The sequence below is a fragment of the Nycticebus coucang genome, chromosome 17, assembly GCF_027406575.1.
Source record: "Nycticebus coucang isolate mNycCou1 chromosome 17, mNycCou1.pri, whole genome shotgun sequence".
Lineage (NCBI taxonomy): Eukaryota > Metazoa > Chordata > Mammalia > Primates > Lorisidae > Nycticebus > Nycticebus coucang.
The window spans coordinates 62662717-62683905 of NC_069796.1; the positions used below are offsets into that span (position 1 = coordinate 62662717).

Sequence of the window (21189 nt, forward strand, 5' to 3'; positions counted from 1 at the left end):
AGAATTTGAGGCTGCTGGGGGCTATGAGGCCATGACACTCTACTAAGGTTTAAAAGTGAGACTCTGTCTCAAAAAAAAAAAAAAAAATCAACGTCTTCCTATTTCCTACTATTCATATTACTCTCAATTACGCCATGTTCATTTCCATCCTGGCATAATAATTACATTTTATGCTTGTTTATTTGTACCTCCCACCAGAATGTAAGCTCTGTGAGGACAAACATTCTGTCTTGGTCATTGCTGTATCTTCCAGAGGGTAGCACAGTCCCTCCTATTCAGTAGACACTAAAAAAATTAGTGAGGGAAGAGATTAGTGGATGAATAAAAAAGCTAAAATTTAATGATGGAGATAAAAAGAGGCAGAGGAGGTCAGTCTGAGGCTAGATGCTCACTCTGCCCTTAGTTTACAGTTTAGGCATCTTGGACCATATGCACAAGTCCAGAAGTTATTCCCTGCCAGGAGGCCCAAGCCCAGCCTGTCTATATCTCATTGGGGTTGTCCTGGTCAGCATAGATAAGGAAGCCAGTGAAGAGGCTGTCAGTCCAGTAAGGGTCATAGAAGAGTCCATTCTGTTCAGAGTAGAAGATCTGTAGCCAGACCTCATCACCCTGCTTGAGAGCCAGGATGGTGGAGCCCGAGGCCACATCGTGGTTGCCAGTGTTGGCATCGAAGGTCCGGATGCGGTATTGGCCGTTGTGCACCAGGCCGATAGCCAGGTGCTTGTTGGCCAATGTGATGTCGTAGGTGAAGTAGTAGATCCCTGGCACACTGCAGACAAACTTGCCGCTGGAGGCATTGTAATGGCCACCCTCATTCATCAGGATCTTGTCAAACTTGATGGGCAGCCGCTCCCTCGGGTAGCTTTTGGTCACTGCCACCGAGAAGGCCGACTTGGCACGGCCACTGCCACAGCTACAGGGGCCTGGGAGGCCTGGCTCCCCCTTCTTGCCCTTGGGCCCCTTCTTACCTGGCGTGCCATGCTTCCCGGGGGTACCACTGACCCCCTTGGGGCCGCGAGGGCCAGCCCGCCCAATGGCCCCGGCTTTGCCCTTTGGTCCTGGCTTTCCCCGGTTACCTGTTCGGCCAGGTGGACCTAGAAGACAGAGCAGCTGGTGTTACGGAGGTGCCACCACAGGCCTAGGCAGAGGCCTTGGCTTTCCTTGGAGCAAAAGCTGGTGGGTAATGGAAAAACCAGGAAGGCTTTGGAGACACATAGAAATGAATATAAGTCCTGATTGTGTAACTCGGACACTTCTCCCAGCTTTATCTGGAAAATGAGAATGATAATATGTACCTTCTGGAGTTATTGTGCATTAGGGCACAGAAAAAAAAACAAAAATCAAATTCCCAATCTTTGCCCATTCCTACCTCCTAAGGAAGAGTATGGCTTATGTGCCAGATCAGTCTTTCTATGGGCTATGCTAATAATGGGTTGAGAAGAGAATTGGAGGGTGGCGCCTGTGGCTCAGTGGGTAGGGCGCCGGCCCCATATACCAAGGGTGGCGGGTTCAAACCCAGCCACAGCCAAACCCCAACAAAAAATAGTCCCAGCTACTTGGGAGGCTGAGGCAAGAGAATTGCTTAAGCTCAGGAGTTGGGGATTGCTGTGAGCTGTGATGCCACCGCACTCTACCCAGGGCAACAACTTGAGGCTCTGTCTCTTAAAAAAAAAAAACAAAAAAAGAAAGAAAGAGAAGAGAATTGGAAGAACACCCTTGATTTAAAACAAAACATTGATATTAATAAAATCCCTGTCTTGTGCTCAAGAGCCCTGCTCACATGTACAAGGGTTTTATTGCAGCATTGCTTATAATAGCAAGAAATCCAAAGATTAAATGCCCCTCCAAAAGGAAATGACTAAAAAATTATAGTCCATCCATACTGTGGAATTATACATTAGAGTTAAGAAAATGAGCATGATATGAAACCTCTAAAATACATTTAAGAAGAAAGAACATGTGGCTGAACCTTTTATGTTAACAGGAATACGCAATCCTTCCTTCCTTCCTTCCTTCCTTCCTTCCTTCCTTCCTTCCTTCCTCCCCCCTCCCTCCTTCCCTCCTTTCTTCCTTCCTTCTCTCTCCCTCCCTTCCTTCCTTTCCCTCCTTCCCTTCCTTCTTTCCTTCTTTCTTTTGACTCTAAGTCTGTCACCCTCAGTAGAGTGCTGTGGCATCATCATAGCTCACAACAACCTCAAACTCTTAGGCTCAACTCTTGCCTCAGCCTCCCAGGTTAACTGGGACTATCCTCTCCTTTCCTTCCTTCCTCTCTCTCTCTCTCTCTTTCTCTCTCTCTCCTTCCTTCCTTCCTTCTTTCTTTCTTTCCTTCTTTCCTTTCTCTCTCTCTTTCCTTCCTTCCATCCTTTCTCTCTCTCTCTCTCTTTCTTGCTTTCCTTCTTTCCCTCCTTCCTTCTCTCTCTCCTTCCTTCCTTCCTTCTCTTTCCTTCCTTCCTTCCTTCTTTCTTCCTTTCTTCTCTCTCCTTCCTTCCTTCCTTCCTTCCTTCCTTCCTTCCTTCCTTCCTTCCTTCCTTCCTTCCTTCCTCCCTCCCTCCCTCCCTCCCTCCCTCCCTTCCTTCCTTTCTTTTGTAGAAACAGGATCTCTCTCTCTCTTGCTCAGGCTGGTCTTGAATTCCTGAGCTCAAGCTATCCACCTACTTCAACCTCCTAGAGTGCTAGGATTATAGGCGAGAGCCAACGCACCTGCCCGGCCTTTGCTAACTATTTCTATGCTCATTGAAGGGTATAGAAGAGTGCCTGGGAGTGCCTGGCCTATCATAAACACCCATTAAATACTAGTTGACATAATCTTGCAGAACATTTTCCCTAATAATATTTTCCTATAGATTGTCTTTGGTTTTTAATACTCATATTCATAAAATGTACATTTCTTTCAATACAACATTTGTGGCCATTGATTATACAGAAAAAGTTTAATTTATGTACCTTCAACTCAATACAACATTTTATATTACTTTATTTATTTATTTATTTTTTGCAGTTTTTTTTTTTTTTTTTTTGGCTGGGGCTGGGTTTGAACCCATCACCTCCGGCATATGGGGCTGGTGCCTACCCCTTTGAGCCACAGGGGCCACCCTCAATACAACATTTTAAACAAAACATAATATGGATCAAGATTTGAGTTCATTGGACACAATGCAACTGTTTGTTAGAACCATCCATATAAATTGGGTGATCAAGAAAGAATTGCTTTAGGTATTTTACATCCTAACAAGTGTGTGTTTTAAAACTTTGAGTTAAACTGTAATGCATTTAAATTTTTACTATTTTACATAATTGGGAACTAGGTTTCCAAATCACATTTTCTCACTGAACATTTCAGGAACGAATTGCTTATGTTATTAAGTGCCTAGCAATGTGGGTATTATTTTACTCACATGTAAATACATAGAAAAAGGCCAGGAAGGACACACACCTAACCAATTAACAGTAGTTACTTCTGGAAGGTGAGGGGAAGGTAAGAAGGGGTAGTAATGAAGGAGGATAATTAAGGAGGATTTTCACTTTACTGGTATTTGAATATATTACAAGGAGACTATATTTGTGTATTACTGGTATAATTAAAAATAATAGGAAAAAATTAAACAAGGAAAGGTTACAAAGTTGTTCTTTGAAAAAATGAAAATATAGCTTGGCGCCCACAGCACAGTGGTTACAGCGCCAGCCACATGCACTGAGGGTGGCAGGTTCTAACCCAGCCTGGGCCAGCTAATCGACTACAACAAAAAAATAGCCGAAGGGCGGCGCCTGTGGCTCAGTCGGTAGGGCGCCGGCCCCGTATGCCGAGGGAGGCGGGTTAAAACCCGGCCCCGGCCAAACTGCAACCAAAAAATAGCCAGGCGTTGTGGCGGGCGCCTGTAGTCCCGGCTACTCAGGAGGCTGAGGCAAGAGAATCGCTTAAGCCCAGGAGTTGGAGGTTGCTGTGAGCTGTGTGAGGCCACGGCACTCTACCGAGGGCCATAAAGTGAAACTCTGTCTCTACAAAAAAAAAAAAAAAAAAAAATAGCCGAGGATTGGGTGGTGCCTGTGGCTCAAAGGAGTAGGGTGCCGGCCCCCTGTACCAGAGGTGGTAGGTTCAAACCTGGCCCTGGCCAAAAACTGCAAAAAAAAAAAAAAAAAAGCGGGCATTGTGGTGGGCGCCTGTAGTCCCAGCTACTTGGGAGATTGAGGCAAGAGAATCGTTTAAGCCCAAGAGTTTGAGATTGCTGTGAGCTGTGACGCCACAGTACTCTACTGAGGGCGACACAGTGAGACTCTGTCCCCCCCCAAATAAAAAGAAAAAATGAAAATATAAAAGTGTGAGAAGGAGCTGAGAATATTTTGGAGGGAGATAAATAGATAAGAAATCTTACTAGAAAGTTTTACCATGTATTTTACGAAGTGTTTACTTTTTCGTGACTTCTTTGAGAGATTTTAGGATAAGGTGATTTTACTTTTCATGTCTTCTTATGATGGATCTGTGTGTATGTGATGGTGGGAGGGTGCTGGATGTTATCCTGAACTTGTCTCAGGGTGGCCCAGCTTTATCTGGGTTACACATATGGGGACTCTTCATCTCTCAACACTCTCTGCCTCGGTGTGTGGCTTAATTCTCAGCAGAGACTTAGCACATGGCAGAAGAGATGACCCAAAGCAGCCCCATGCCTACATGCCTACATTCTTTTGATTAAAGGGGAAAATATCAACCACAGATTTTCTCTCCCTTGGGATCCATAGGAAAATCTCAGGGAAAACTGTAGTTGGACCTGCTTGGAGCACATGCCCAGACCTGCGTCTACCACTGTGCCTAGACCTGCGTCTACTACTGTAGTCAGGCAACTGGATACCAGGACATCAGTGCCTGGCACACCCGTAAGACCTCTTCAAGTCAAAGCCATTATCATTACTTTTCTAGTTATTTTTCTGAGAAAGAGTTAATTTTTTTTTTTTTTTTTTTGAGACAAAGTCTCACTTTGTTGCGCCTGGTAGACTGCCATGGTGTCACAGGTCACAGTAACCTCAAACTCTTGGGCTCAAGCAGTTCTCTTGCCTCAGCCTCCAAAGTAGCTGGGACTACAGGCGCCCGCCACAATGCCCAGCTATTTTTAGAGATGGGATCTTGTTCTGGCTCAGGCAGGTCTCAAACTCATGAGCTCAGGCAATCCACTGGCTTCAGCCTCCCAGAGTGCTAGGATTATAGGTGTGAGCCTCTGTACCTGGCTGAGAAGGAGGTACTTTTGAAGGAGTTAGTTTGGTGTGGTAGGAAAAGACCTGGATTTGGAGTCTGCTACCGGCCTGTTTATCTGAGCTTCATAAGTCATCTAGGTGGTAACATTTACTTCATATCTACTCTAAGACTGGTGTATTTGTGCCATTTTATTTCACATGCTACTTTATTTCATTTTTACTGCAACCCTGTGAGGTGGCTATTATTATCCCTATTTTAGAGATGAAGAAACTGAGGTTTGGAGAGAAGTTAGTAGTTTGCTGAAATTAGTATCAAGGTTTGTTTCCAAAGTTCAAGTGCTTTCGGCTATGACATTCTGTTCTCAACTTCATTGTTCTATTTTCTCATCTATAATGTGGAGATATAAGAATACTTCCTGTGCAGCGCCTGTAGCTCAGTGGGTAAGGCACCAGCCACATACACTGAGGTTGGCAGGTTTGAATACGGCCCAGGCCAGCTGAAATGACAATGTCAACTGCCAACAACAACAAAAAAATAGCGGGCACCTATAGTCCCAGCTACTTGGGAGGCTGAGGCAAGAGAATCCCGTAAGCCTAAGAATTTGAGGTTGCTGTGAGCTGTGATGCCACAGCACTCTACCAAGGGCAACAGCTTGAGACTCTGTCTCAGAAAAACAAACAAACAAACAAACAAAAAAAAAACAAATAAAACCCCCAAAAACCTCCTTCACGGGGAATGGACAGTCAAATGAGCAACATACTTAAAAGTGGTCTGTCAATGTTTTTTTTTTTTTTTTTTGAGACAAAGCCTCAAGCTGTTGCCCTGGGCAGAGTGCTATGGCATCACAGCTCAGAGCAACCTCTAGCTCCTGGGCTTAAGCCATTCTCTTGCCTCAGCCTCCCAAGTAGCTGGGACTACAGGCACCTGTCACAATGCCCGGCTATTTTTTGGTTGTAGTTGTCATCATTGTTTGGCAGGCCCGGGCTGAATTCAAAACCGCCAACTTTGGTGTATGTGGCTGGCACCTTAGCCGCTTGAGCTGCAGACACATAGCCAGGTCTGTCAATGTTAAAATGGCATACAAATAAACATTATAAATTTCCCTACTGCTTAAAATGTGCATTTGGGGATGCAGCTGACACTGAAAAGTGCTTGGTGGTCGTGAAAGTTCACAGATATAAAGAATGTCAAAACTGAAAGGGCCTGTAGAGAGTTCCTGATCTGTTAGCTCCCTGGCATTCCTTTACTATTTCATGTGGTCCCACTGAGGCTGTCAATCACAGTGACCAACTGCCCTCATCATCCATTCACACAGGCTGGGGCAGGCACATGACCCAGTCCTGACAAAGGGATTGGTCCAGAATACATATGTGGCCATGGAGAATTGGTTATCTTGAGATTTGCTCTATGGATCAAGCCATGAGGAAGCCCGAGCCCATTATTTGCCATTTCAGAACTTCTAGCTAGCCTTTGTGAAGATGCAATTGACACATAGTGAGACGCAGAACCCTGACAATGATAGTTGAGCTCTTCGACCCAGCCATTCCTGAAGCTTACCTCTGTTTTATGAGCCTATGAGCTCTATTTGGGGCTACAAATTGGGTTTCTGTCACTTGCAACCAAAAGAGTTCTGAATAATGTTTTAGGAGACTTGCCCAAGGTCACACAGGTATAGCTGATACAGGAACACAACATTCTAATGCCTTGTATTCCTTTTGGAATACACTGCTTTGTTTATAAAGAAAAGTATTTGACTTATAATCAAAGGGATTAATGCCAGTTTTAGAAATTTTAGATGCTGTCATCCCCAGGTGGGAACAGGAGGGGTAGGCTCTGGGATTCTTACCTTCCTCTCCACTGTCCCCCCGGTCCCCGTCCTGGCCATCTTGGCCGTCTTTGCCAGGAAAGCCCATTCGTCCCACCATTCCTGAGGGCCCTGGGGCTCCTGGAGGACCAGGTGGGCCCTGGGGGCCAGGCAGGCTGCAGATGAGTTGAGGGGAGCCTTTCTGGAAGTCCCTGCGAGTGAAGGTGCCAAGCAGCGGGTCAGCAGCACAGGGGAGGGCACAAGCCAAGAGCACCCAGGGGATCATGGTGGTGATCTATGGGAGGCAAGAGAGCTGTTGCAGTCCAAAAGACCAAAAATCACTTTATAACAAAGATACTTGCACCAGATTGTTCGCTGCAGCTCAATTCATAATAGCCAAGTCATGGAAGAAGCCTAAGTGCCCACTGATCCATGAATGGATTAATAAATTGTGATATATATATATACCATGTAATATTATGCAGCCTTAAAAAAGATGGAGACTTGGGTGGCGCCTGTGGCTCAGTCGGTAAGGCGCCGGCCCCATATACGGAGGATGGTGGGTTCAAACCCAGCCCCAGCTGAACTGCAACCAAAAAATAGCTGGGCGTTGAGGCGGGTGCCTGTAGTCCCAGCTACTCAGGAGGCTGAGGCAAGAGAATCACTTAAGCCCAGGAGTTGGAGGTTGCTGTGAGCTGTGTGATGCCATGGCACTCTACTGAGGGCCATAAAGTGAGACTCTGTCTCTACCAAAAAAAAAAGAAAAAAAAAAAGATGGAGACTACCTCTTTTACGTTTACATGGATGGAGCTGGAACATATCCTACTTAGTAAAGTATCTCAAGAATAGAAGAAAAAATATCCAATGTACTCAGTACTATTATAAAACCAATTTACAATCACTCACATTTTCATATGAAGAATAGATCACAACTATGGCCCAAGATGAAGGAGGGAGAAGGCGGGTATGGAAGGGGAAGAGGGAGGTTAGATGGAGGGAGGGTGAATGGTGGGATCACACCTATGGTGCATAATGGAAGGGTACATGTCAGATCTATTAGTATAGAGTATAAATGTCTTAACACAATAACTAAGTAAATGAGATGAGGTATCTATTAACCAGTGTGATGTAAGCATTCCTAATTCTATATGAAATCAGCACATTGTATCCCATAAATGCATTAATTTATACATATCTATGTGTTTATGATTTAATAATAATTAAAAAAAGACTGAAGAGCAGAGAAAGAAGGAGGGAGGGGTGGGGAAAGGAAGAGCAGAGAGAAGGAAGGAGGGAGGGGGGTGGGGCCTTGGTGTGTGCCACACCTTTTGGGGGCAAGACAAGATTGCAAGAGAGACTTTGCCTAACAAATGCAATCAGTGTAACCTGGTTTCTTGTACCCTCAATGAATCCCCTACAAAAAAAAAAAAAAAGAGAGAGAGAGAGAGTGAGAGCTGTGGCAGGTGAGTGTGGCCACCAAGCTAAGCTGGTGGTCGGTTAGAGGGGACACAGAGGAGGAGGAGGTGGAGGCAGTTGGGATAGACTCAGTTGTGTTCTGTCTCTTGTTCTTTCCTGCATCACACAAATAGCTAGAGAGAGTGTCACCATATCTTGAGGACGTATTTGGACAAGCTGAGTCATGTACCCAGAATATATTTTGGAGGGGTGTTGGTGGTGAGGCACTCATCATCAGACCATCATCTTCTGTAGTGGCTGAGATGGATACAGGACTTATGGCCCAAAGACTGATGACTGGAAGGAGCTGTGGATAGAGAACAATAATCCATGGTTTCATTCAAATAGGTGGCATGAAAGGAAAGTTAAAAGTGCAGAAATACTTCATATAGTAGGTGACAATTTGCAACAATGCTGCTTCTCACAGGGGCCATGGTGCCTCATGGAGAGGTGAAGATTCAGTTATTGAATGAAGGCGAACCACCATGTGAACAACCTGGCAGTCCATGGTAGCAGCTCCTCTTCTAGCACATCCTGTGTGCCAGGCACATGATAAGAGCTTTCCATTTGCTACTTGATCTTCACAACACATTTATAGAACAGAAAGAGGTGAGAAGATGAAGGTTCAGAGAAGCTGAATTATGTGCCTAGGTTATGCAATTACCAGGTGATAGGGCTCGGGTTTGAACAAGGGTCTCCAGATCTAGAGCTTGTGGCTTCCTGTCCCAGGCTAGACTGTACTCTTGAGACTGATGACAGCAATAGTACGACCACATCAGAGATCAGTGTGCTATGCAATCAGAGATTATCCACTCCTCACCACTCACTGTGCATATGCAGAAACTGAGGCTCAGACCAGAAAAAAGCAATTTGCCCATAATCTCTTAACAAATTGGGTCTGTTCCTTTGCAATCAATGGACTCTCTTCCAAGAATGAAACAGGAGGGGGAACATTCCAGGTATGACTTTCTACCATGGAGATGAGCTATGAAGTGGTAACTTGGTTTGTGACCTTAGACAAGCCCTTTTTATTCTCTGGGTCTCAGTTTCCCCACCTGAACAACAAGGAGTTGGACCAGAGCAGCAGTTCCCAAACTTGTATGTACATTAGACTTACCTTGAAGGCTTGTTAAACCATAGATTGTTTGGCCCCACTCCCAGGTTTTCTGGGTTCTGGGGTAGGGCACCATAATTTGTACTTCTTTTTCTTTTCTTTTCTTTAGAGACAGAGTCTTACTTTGTTGCCCTCGGTAGAGTGTCATGGCATCACAGTTCATAGCAACCTCCAGCTCTTGGGCTTAGATGATTCTCTTGCCTCAGCCTCCCGAGTAGCTGGGACTACAGGCACCCACCATAACACCCAGCTATTTTTTTGTTGCAGTTTGGCCGGGGCTGGGTTCGAACCCTCCACCCTCGGTATATGGGGCCAGCGTCCTACTCACTGAGCCACAGGCGGTGCCCGATAATTTGTATTTCTAATAAGTTTCCAAATGACGCCACTGATGGTGGTCTGGGTCTAACACTGAACCTTTCAGGATCCAATCTGCTCACTCTTTGCAGAAGCAAAGCACTGTTTGCTTCACTTCTCTTACTCAACCTTTGGCTACCTAATCAGAGCTTTCAAACATCAGGGGGCATCTTGGCAGCTATAGTGCCGATAGCAGCACAGGGACATTGCCCAAGGCTGTGGCCCTTGGAGTTCAGTTTTCTTCCTGGTCCTCAATCTCCTTTCCCTTCAGATCCTGCTATTCCCCTGACCCTTGGAGAATATTCAGGCTTTTAGGCTGCCCGTGGCTATTTTCTTTGGAAACAGGCTGACCCTACCACTCTTCCTAGCTTCCTGCAGGATCTTTAAGGGGACAGAATACCAGGCCTCTCCTGCTAGGGAGAGGAGGAGAGACCATAGCACTGTACTGCTTGTGACATAGGGGTCTTACTGTAGTTTCAGTTCTGATGCTCACCAGTGGTGTGTCGCTGGTCAAGTCACTTTTCTGAACTCAGAGGACTTCTTTAGATAAGTGTCACAGAGATGCCACTGACCAGGTAAAGATGATTCAGGCAGTACTGGATACTGCTTTATATAACATCACATCACATAGTAACAAAGTTATCTTCTTTTCTATTTCTTCATCCTAATTAAGAAAAAAAGTCTCAGCTTGGTGACAGTATATTTTTAATATCTTTAAACCCCTGCTAATATCTCTTTCTACCATAGAGCATACTTGCGTGCAGTAGTGTGAATAGTGTGATGTTTTTCCTCATAGTAGGTCATTTATTCAACAAGTATTTATTGAGTGTTTACCAAGTACCAGACACTGTTCTTTGAGAATATATCTGTAAAATATGGAGTCAAGAGTCCCTCTTGGAATTTACATTTTTATGGGGAGAAAGAGAATAAATACAAATATGTAAAATATTTAGTATATAGCTACATGTAGAGAAGGAAAAAGGCAGGAAAGGGGGACCTAAACCTTGAACAAGTTTATATTTTTCACTGAGGGTCAGAGAGCATGTCACTGTGAGATGACTTGTGAGAAAAGGCTTCTGTTTGTGGGTATTGTCCAGTAAAGCGGACACTCACAGCTGAGTGCAATGGTGCATACCTGTAGATACAGCTACTTGGGAGTCTGAAGCAGGAGAATCCATTGAGCCCAGAAGTTCTAGGTTGTGGTGTTCATGACCATGCCTGTGAATAGTCACTGCACTCTAGCCTGGGCAGCATAGTGAGACTATGTCTCAAAAAAAAAAAAAAAAAGGCATGGTGGCTTATGTTTGTAATCCTAGCACTCTGAGTGGCTGAGGAGAGTGGATTGCTTGAGCTCAGAGGTTTGAGACCCACCTGAGCAACAAAAAACAAGGACGCTCATAACCTACGGAGGTGGGCATTCTATCAGGAGTGCTTCTGAGTTTCTTGTGGAACCTACTTTTGTGCCCATGCACAAATGTACTGTGGGAGTCATGATGCAACGATCACATCACATGTAGTACATATCCATTCTTAAAGAATCTTGGGCAGGCCCCCACAAACATACATGGAGATCTTGGAAACCCTCAGACAGGAACACAGAGCCAGGGGCCTGAGACAGAACCACTACTAGGGGCCAAGGAAGGCCTGTGGCACCACATAAACAAACAGACATAGACAGCAGAACACATTAGCTTTGTGTATCTAGTTATCTAGAAAGGTGGCAAAAAAATGAGTGGATGAGCGTAAGAGGATGGTAAAATTGAAAGTCCTACTTGGGCACCAAGACAATGAAATGCTGCATATCAAATTGAGGGGTCAGGCCCAAGTCAGAATTTGCAAAGGAACAGTGTGACAGTCCATTCTCCAGCTCTTGGCAGTCTTGCTAGATCAAAAATTAAAAAATGTGGCTCAGTGGCTGTAGCTCAGTGGTTACAGCACCAGTCACATACACTGGAGCTGGTGGGTTTGAACTCAGCTGGGGCCTGCTAAACAACAATGACAACAACAACAAAATAGCTGGGCATTGTGGCAGGCACTGGTAGTCCCAGCTACTTGGGAGGCTGAGACAAAAGAATCTCTTAAGCCCAAGAGTCTGAAGTTGCTATGAGCTGTGATACCATAGCACTCTACTGAGGGTGACACAAGTGAGACTCTGTCTCAAAAAAAAAAAATTTTTTTTTTTTTTAAATGTGACCCATAGCATTGAGAGCAGGAGGGAGAATGGACCCTGTCTGAAACCTGCAAGAGAAAGCTAGAGGGAAGAGACTGGTGAGATGCCTGGGGAAAAGGGTCTGAGTACACTACCTTTTTGCCCTCCTAAGCTACATGGAAGGCATGGAGGGACTCTGACAGATTCACACTTGGCTGGGGGAGCAGGAGAAAGTCTCACCTTTGAATGAAGATTGAAGTGTTGGTGCATAGAGTAGAGATTCAACCAGGCAAAAGGGGGAACTCCCCTCACTGGCTTAATTATAAGGAGGCAGAGGGAGGCAAAAATAAAGTTGTAGTTTGATTATATTTCTGGTGTCACACTTGCTTAACCTAGATTACATAAATGATAGTAGAGGTGGTAGGTTGATAGCCAGACATCATGAAAATGTTGCATGAACGACAGGTGCTTTTGTAAAACTGTGGCCTAGACACTTGCTAGGCCCTATGATTCCCCTTCTCTACTTAATCAGTCTTGGAAAACTAGTTAGTATTACCTGAGAGCTGCAGCACATCTGGGACCCCCAGAATAGAAATAGAACTTTTAACGTAAGTTTGAAATAGTTTAGAAAATTGCAATCTATAAACATTTTGGAGAAGGGAGAGAGGGAGGTAGGAAGTGGGTGTGAGCAAGGCTTTGAGGCAGATGAGAATCCTGCAAATGGCAAGATGAAGACAGGCAGGAAAGGGCCAGCCAGATGAGAGTGGAAAGAGAGGGAGGTGGGGAACCATCTGTCACAGTTGGCGATGCCCCTCTCTTATGACCCAGCCACATGGGCCCCATGAGAAAGGAAAGGGTTTGCTTTCTGGCCCCTGTCTGCTCTGCACCAGTCTCTGGAGAGAGGGGACTCCTCTCTGTGACAGCTGGGTCTGGGCAGGCCCCACTGCCTGGGAGGCGGGGGGAGGGAAGGGAGTACAGATCTGGAACAGGCTGGGAAGGATTTTCTGAGCTGGAGGCTAGAGGCTCCTGCAGCCCCAGAGGAATCCTGGCAGCTAGAGCCAGGAACAGTTTTGGAAATAGAGGCGGGGAAACTAGATTCTGGTTCCAAACCTAGAGGGAGGGAGAGGAGAATCTCCTTGCTTCCAGGGTACCTCCAAGAAAAACAAGGCTCCAAACAGCTCTGTTCCCAGCCTGTGCCTACTCTCATCCACTCTGTGGTGGTATGAGAAAACCTGGGGTGAGGTGCTCACACTGGAGCCAAGGCTCTAAGGAATCCAGACAAATTAACTTTTCTAGGGCTTTGTAAATAAATTTAGAATCACAAACTTGGGGAGGGCTCCCAGGGACAATCTAATTTAGCTTCTTCAGTTACAGATAGGGAAAGCACCCAGGCAGAGCCAAACTGATGTTATCACTCAACTACCACATTCCAGGCAGAGTACGAAGCACTTTACCTGCACTGTTTTGTTTGAAGTTTACAATGAACCCTATGAAGGTAGTAAACAGAAGGAAGAAACAGATGCTCCAAGATGTGAAGTTATTTACCCAAAGTTGTACCATCAGGGAGCAATGGAGACAGCCTTCAAAAAACTGCATCTGAGTGTCTCCGAAGACCAGCTTGATTCCTTCTTCCTTTCCCTGCTATTTTATTACTGTTCCACAGAAGACAGAAAATGTGGAGAAGCTAAGAGATGCAGAGAAGCTAATTTGTTCATGTTTACACAACTAGTCAGAGGCAGAAGTTATATTGGAACTTGGGTTTGGCAAACGCTTTCCATGATGTCAGCATCTCTTAGATTTTTTCTCCCAAATACTCCAAATTACAGAATAGACCTTGAAGCATATGCCAAAGCTACACATAGCAATAGAGAAATTTCTTTGATATCCTATATTTTATAAATTTATCCACATGTACACGTGGCACATACTACATGACTTCAAAAATGTAAAATGCTGTTCTATGCCAGGATACATGAGTAAATTGATGCTAAGGGAAACTTGTTGTCCTTTGAGAGAACTACACTTGGGTCAGCCAAGGTGATGGTGGGTAGGGGAAGCCACATGGGACTGACTCCCCATCACAAGCCCCTCTGGACTGTTAATGGAGGCGTTGCCAAGGTCCGAGACAAAGCTCAGGGCGTCCACCCCAAGACCCTCCACTCCTGCTGGCTTAAAAGAGCAAACCTCAGAACCCCTGAGGTGGCCCACACAGCACTAAATGACCTGGTCCCTACCTCCACCCCAACCTCAGCTCCACCTGGAGCTCCACTCCACCCCAAGGCAACAGGCTCTTGGCCAGTAACCTAGCTGACTCTACCGTTTGGTTTGCTGGCTTTTTGTCTATTGCATTTTGGCTTAAATGTCCTTCCCTGACCTTCCTGCTCAGGCGGCACTCCCTTTGATCCCAGCACTTTCTTTCCTGGCCCTTATCACTTGCCAGTATTCACTCTAACCCCATTAAAATATAAGCCCCACATGAATAGGGACCCCAGCTGGCCGCCAGGCTTCAAACATCCTTGCACACAATGCATGTTCAAGAAATATTTGCTTAATTAATGAATGTCTGAGGCTCTGGCTATGCCCTCAAGAAAATCCACAGCCAAAACAAGGAAGTGGCTTAAATCCAGAAAGGCACTGACACCCATGGATTCAAATCAGTTCTAGTTCTTCCCTCAGTTTTTCTACCCCAAACAAGGTCTAATCCCTCTTTCCCTTGATCTCTTAGAGTAAATGGGCTGGCTCTTTCTCTCTCTGAGAGAAAGCAAACCAAAACAGTGGAGCTGCTAGTCTTGCTGCTGAAGGAGAAAAAAACGTTGGTTAAATCCCAGAAATGGAATCATGAGGTGCTAAACTTGGATGAGTTCTTGATTCTGGTTTTAATATACCCAGTCCCTAGGCTTCTCATCTCTCAGTTAAGTAGCTAATGATTCATAGATGCACATGTTCTAGAAAAAACCCTAGGGGCTAAAGTATTGCAGCCTTAAGTCCACTGTCAAAGAAGAGCCTTCCTTCCCCTTCCTTTTGTCCCTGGCCCACAAGACACAGTCTTCTGGTTGTTTCCTGAGTGTCCTCTACCCAGTCTTGATGTGGAAGGGGCAGAAGTGGGGACACTGGCCTCTCACTGATTCTTCCAGTACAAACTCTAGTAGGTATCTGCCAGTAGTAACTCCAGGAACACTGCTAAACCTTGGTGCTAAACAATCTCCTCTTGGAGACAGGAAAATATAAATCATGTTCAAATAAATTTGGCCTGGTGGTTAGCAGGTTTTGACACACTGACAGGTAGAGATGGTGGTTAACTCAGTGGTTAAGTAACATGGGAAATCCAGCTACTTGGTTTCTCTAACTATTCTATGGAAATAATAGTATACTTACCTCATAGAGTTTGTGTAAGAGAAATGAGATAACATTTTCAAAGATTCTAGCCTAGTGTAAATATCTACCTAAAATGCCCCTTAGTCCTAACCTCCTCCTGGAAGCCCTCTGATAGCATCTGGCCTTGTCCTTCAAGTGTCAGGTCTAATATCTCCCCAGAGAACCTTGATCCAAAGTATCATACTTTGAATCATATGATGTCATACTACCCTATTCTTTAAAAGTACTTGTCCTGGGCTCAAAGGGGTAGGGTGCCAGCCCCATATGCCAGAGGTGGTGGGTTCAAACTCAGCCTGGGCCAAAAACTGCAAAAAAAAAGAAAAAATAATTAAAATAAAAGTACTTGTCCCAATTTGTGATTATGTATTTGTTTGTCTTTTGACTTGTTAACTGTTCATCTCTTCCCTTGAATGAAAGGTCCAGGAAAGTATAGGCCCCACACATTGTTCTCTGTGGTACCACCAGAGTCATGACTTTGTCTGTGTACACAATAAGTTCCCAACATAGTTGTTAAACAGCCTTGCTGTTACTAATTTTACTTTTTTTGGGGGGGAGAGAGAGAGTCTCACTTTGTTGCCCTCAATAGAGTGCTATGGAGTCTTAGCTCACAGCAACCTCAAACTCTTGGGTTCATGTGATCCTCTTGTCTCAGCCTCCCAAATAGCTGGGACTACAGGCGCCCGCCACAATGCCCGACTATTTTTTGTTGTAGTTGTCATTGTTGTTTAGCCGGCCTGGGCTGGGTTCAAACCCACCACCCAGCGCCCTAACCACTGAGCAAAAGGTGCTGAGCCAACTAATTTTACTCTTAAAATTAATAAAATATCAACAAGATCACAAAAATCTTGATAAACATGTGGATGACAAAGCCAGGCTTGGCTACTGAGTAAAACCCTGTAAGAATGGTCTTGGATTTGGAAGAACTGGATCTCCGTCCTAGTTTTGTAACTTACTGGTCAAGTGACTGTGGAAAAGTCACTTTATCTTATTTAGGCCTCCATTTCCTCACCCGTAAAATAGAAATAATAATACTCGCTCAGTATGCCTAATAGCATTGGATACACAAATTAAATAATGGATGTGAAAGCAAAACATGATACATAAGTTAAAGCCTGTTTAAAATTGTAACCGCCACCAACTGAAGTCTTGAACATCTGCCAGGAGCCCCTGAAGTGTTTTGAAGGAAGGCCAGTCCTGGGTGGAGAAGGACACCTGGATCCAACCTCGTGGAGAAATTCTTCCTCTGTTTGGAGGTAAAAAGGACAAGGCTGCTGGTTGAAATAGGACACAGCCCATTTGCAGATGAAATTAGCTAAAAATCTGCTTTGATGGGAGTGGGAATACTACAGTGAAATACACCCCACACTCCCCAAATTCCAGGAAATAAATTGGAAACAGCTCTCTCCAGCTTCTCTGAAAAGCTGAAGAGATTGAGTAGAGGAGAAAGGAGCTAGCTGAAGCTCCTCACAAACTGCTCATAAAACGTCCCCTTTCCTGTGATCCTGAGACCAATGTCCAGAAACTCTCCAGCCTCCAGAGTCTAAATACAGAGGATTAAAAGTCATAGGGCCCACCTGCAAAGAGGCCCCAGAAAATATCTGGTCTGTTGTTTTTCTCTCATTCTCTCCCCCTATTTCTGGCTCAGCCTAGAAAAAAAGATCCAAGGACAAATCATGACCTAACGAGGTCTCAGAAGCCAGGAGTTTGTCTCAGCAAGCATTCCTGAAAGCACACAATAAGTCAGCCAGGGTATTAAAGCTAAAGAATTATAACTTCTTATAATACACCCTCAGCCTTTACAAACCAACCAATGTGGTAAACAATGTGGTAGGTAGTGGCGTCCACTCCTTTGGGCCCCAGGCTGCTCCACATCTGAGCCCCAGCTGCCTCCCCTACGCAATGAGGACAAGAGTCAGGCTCTAGGGTGGCTGAGGACAAAGCCATCAAGCTTTGGCCCTGCCCTTGACTGTTTTCTGCCACGTGGAGGCTAAGGACTGCACTGAAAAGAATGCAGTTGCTGTGTGAGATGTAAGGGAGAGAAATGGAGGCTGAGGGTGTTCAGATCCCTGTATCTGGTGTCCTCAGGGCCAGTCTCCATGTGGCAGACCAGAGTGGTGGGGGAGTGGGTGTGAGCAGCTGTGTCCACAGGAAATTAATGTGAGCCACACATGTCATTTTAAATGGTCTCACTGCCATATTGAGGTGAAATTCATCTTATGTTATTGGTTCAGTATTCCAATGTGAGCCACATGTGTCATTTTAAATGGTCTCATTGCCATATTGAGGTGAAATTCATCTTATGTTATTTGGTCCAATATTCCCCAAATATTCATTATTCTAACATGTAATCAATCTTTATAATGAGACATTTTACATTTTTTAATTAGCACTAAGTCTTTGAAGTCCAGTCACAGATTTTAACACTTGCAGCTCATTTAGATTCGAACTGACTACATTTCAAATGCTCAAAAGCCACATGACGACTACCTTATTAGCTCCAGGGTGAGTTCAAATCCCACAGACTAGCTGTAGGATCTTTTACAAGTTACTTATTTTCTCTTCCTCAGACTTCTACTCTCCAAAATGGGGATTATAATAATAGTACCTATATTAGAAGGATATTATGAGGATTTAATATTTCTAGAAATAAGGCATGCAATATGGTAAAAGGTATAAAACCATTAGCTACTATTATTTTATTATTTCTTGCCTTTCTGAAAATCAAACAAGGCAATGGAGGTTTCAAGTAAAACAACAAAATTGAAGACCTGTTTAAAATTGTAATTGTCAGTGACTGCAGCTGAACTAACAAAAAACAATCCTGGGCGGCGCCTGTGGCTCAGTGAGTAGGGCGCCGGCCCCATATGCCAAGGGTGGCGGGTTCAAACCCAGCCCCGGCCAAACTGCAAACAAAAAAAGTAGCTGGGCGTTGTGGCGGGCGCCTGTAGTCCTAGCTGCTCTGGAGGCTGAGGCAAGAGAATCACGTAAGCCCAAGAGTTAGAGGTTTCTGTGAGCTGTGTGATGCCACGGCACTCTGCCCGAGGGCGGTACAGTGAGACTCTGTCTCTACAAAAAAAAACAAACAAACAAACAAAACAATCCTGGCCTTCCACATTGAGTCCTGTGGCATTTCAGGTAGAGGCTCCTATATCTTCTAATAAATTCCTATTTTCATGTGTGAGCTGTTTATGCCAGGCACTGCCAAGAGAGTCCTAGGGAGACTTGACCTCTGCTCTTGCCCTGCTGTTCCTGTTCTAAGGACCCTGGCATGTTTATGCTCCATAATACAAAGATCAGTGGATCAGTGGGATAGTGTTTAGCTCACAGAGTGAGAGGGGCCAAGTGCGATATCATGTGTGTACGTGTTCTTGGTACATGGATACACAATAAACAGTGTCCCTTATATTGCCTTTGAGGCCAGACACTAGGGTTCTGGAGGTAAAAAATGTGTTTGCTGCTCCCATACAGCACACCATGAGCCCTGTAACCCTGGGCACATTATAATAATCTGGCTATACTGAGTGTCTAGCCTGGCATACATGTGTGACGAAGAGAGAAAAAACAAGCCTTACTCCTCCTTTCTCTTTGTAGCAAGCTTTCCAGGAGCATCTAGATGTAACAGAATCCAGGACAAGGCAGGTGGCAGGGGAAAAAATTCTGGGAGCTTGATGATCCCTCCAATGGTGTAAAAGGGACTATGTTTGAAGATCTAAGAATGGAGGGAAAGGAGCAAATTCTAAACTTTGAAGTGGTGGGGGAGAAAAGGGTAAGTGTTCCTTCACGTCTCTGGGTAATCTTCATGGAGTCCCTCCTGGTCAGTCTCTGATAGGCATATAGGGAACCCCTAACGTCTGAAGTCTAACATCTAGCCTTAGAGAAGTACAGAGCTGGTTTGGTAGTTAAAAGATGGTTAAGCTGTGCTCAGTGGCTCACCCCTGTAATCCTAGCACTCTGGGAGGCCGAGGTGGGTGGATTGCCTGAGTTTATGCTTTCCAGACCAGCCTGAGTCAGAGCAACACCCTGTCTCTAAAAATAGCCAGGTGTTATGGTGGGTGCCTGTAGTTCCAGCCCCTGGGAAGGGTGAGGCAAGAGAATTGCTTGAGCTCAAGAATTTGAGATTGCTGTGAGCTATGATGCCACAGCACTCTACCAAGTGTGACAAAGTGAGACTCTGTCTCAAAAAAAAAGAAAAGATGGTTAAGAGTCATTTTATAGCTATTGGACTTCATGCAAGTTATTTAACTTCTCTAGGCCTCAGTTTTTTAAATCTGTAAAATGGGGAAAATAGTACTTTATATTCTGTATCATTTGAATTTGAAAAAGCATTATGTAAAAATATTTATTGTTTTTCCTTATGTATAAAATCTGAAATAACCCAAAATCCCCAATAAAATTGTCACAAAACTTAGAAGACACTGTGAATTGTATTTATGCCATAGCCACATAATAGTACTATACTAACAGGTAAACTGAACTACCTTTTGAATTACAACAATTTTGAATTATTTGACGTCTTCAGGAATACTTTCCTGGAGTAATTTGATCACCTGAACCTATCTATAGAATAACTGTGAATATTAAATAAAATAATGCAGTAACTGGTCCACAGTAAGCACTCAGTAACAGTAGTGTTATTCTGATGTTATAATCATTTGTGAGAACAAAGAGACAGACAATATAATGTTAAGGTTAAGTCAATATAAGGATAAGGTTGCTACACATGTGTGGATAAACAAATAGACCTGGTCTGTGGATTCCTCATCTGTAAAGGGCATATGGCATAAACATGACCCTGTGAGGAATATGGATACAATTGTTAGCTTTTCCTAACAGCAATGAAGGCAGTTATAATAGCTAATGGTATTTCATAGCACAGCATGAATGCAAAGGGGCAAAGTTTCTATAGATGTGCTCTACTTTAAATTAGGTTGTGAAATCCGAATGTAGTCATTCGTTAATCAGCTTTTTGTTAATATTGCAATGTGCAAGAATTGGCTAAAAGGGATTAAAAAGCTGTGGGACACAGTCCTGCCACCGAGGAAATTTCAGTATAGATAAGTGTGATCATCAGGGTTACCAATGGCCTTACATAGACTATGGATTACACTATGATTATTATTATTGTTAAGGTGAAAGAGAAGCAAGCCTAACTCCACTTTGTTATAATTCTTGTTCCTAAGAATCAGTGGGAAGGCAAATCAGGCCTGATTCCATTCTGTTGTTTTGTTACATTTTATTGTTAAAAAAAAAATGGTTCCACTTGACTCTCCCCCCCCCCATTGCATAGTATTTTAAGTGTACCTGGTTAGAACTGTTAGAATTATTAGTGTTCTGTAGAAAGTCACTAACTACCCTTGTGACAACAACCCTTGTGATTATGTTAAGGTTGTCTTTATACCATCCATATATAATATTGAAATATTAAAAGAACAAGCTTGACTCCATTTTACTATTTACTCCTTTTTACCTTCAAACCTAGTTCCTCTTGTTTGCCGTCCCTTGTTACTTTAGCTAAAATTCTTAGTAATGTAAGTTATTGACTACATAGCATTCCTGATTATAGCTTTTTATGACCCTTACCTATAAGGTCTCTTCCCTGCATTCCCCTTAGGACATTATGGTTTGTACTTGTTTTGTAAGGAAGAAAAAATCACTAATTACTCTTGTGATCGTAGTATTGTGTAAAATGACTAACCAAATTGCTGTTTTTGCTTCTGTAATAACCCTTGCTTACCCCCTAGAAAAGTTTTGCC

The 21189-nt window shown here is 44.1% G+C and overlaps 1 protein-coding gene across 3 annotated transcripts in view; it reads right to left on the minus strand.

Moving 5' to 3' along the window:
* Positions 1-314: 314 nt before the first annotated feature.
* Positions 315-21189, minus strand: part of C1QTNF2 (C1q and TNF related 2) — a 60002-nt gene continuing 39127 nt past the window's right edge. For 2 of the 3 annotated variants that reach the window (XM_053566102.1, XM_053566103.1), the window contains 4 exons: positions 10406-10576; positions 8635-8751; positions 7032-7284; positions 315-1094 (listed from right to left, as the gene is read on the minus strand). In XM_053566102.1, coding sequence (XP_053422077.1) covers positions 481-1094; positions 7032-7284; positions 8635-8679 — 912 coding nt within the window. In that variant the 5' untranslated portion in view covers positions 8680-8751; positions 10406-10576 and the 3' untranslated portion in view covers positions 315-480. The remainder of the gene's footprint in view (positions 1095-7031; positions 7285-8634; positions 8752-10405; positions 10577-21189) is intronic. The other variant, XM_053566104.1, reaches the window with a different exon arrangement.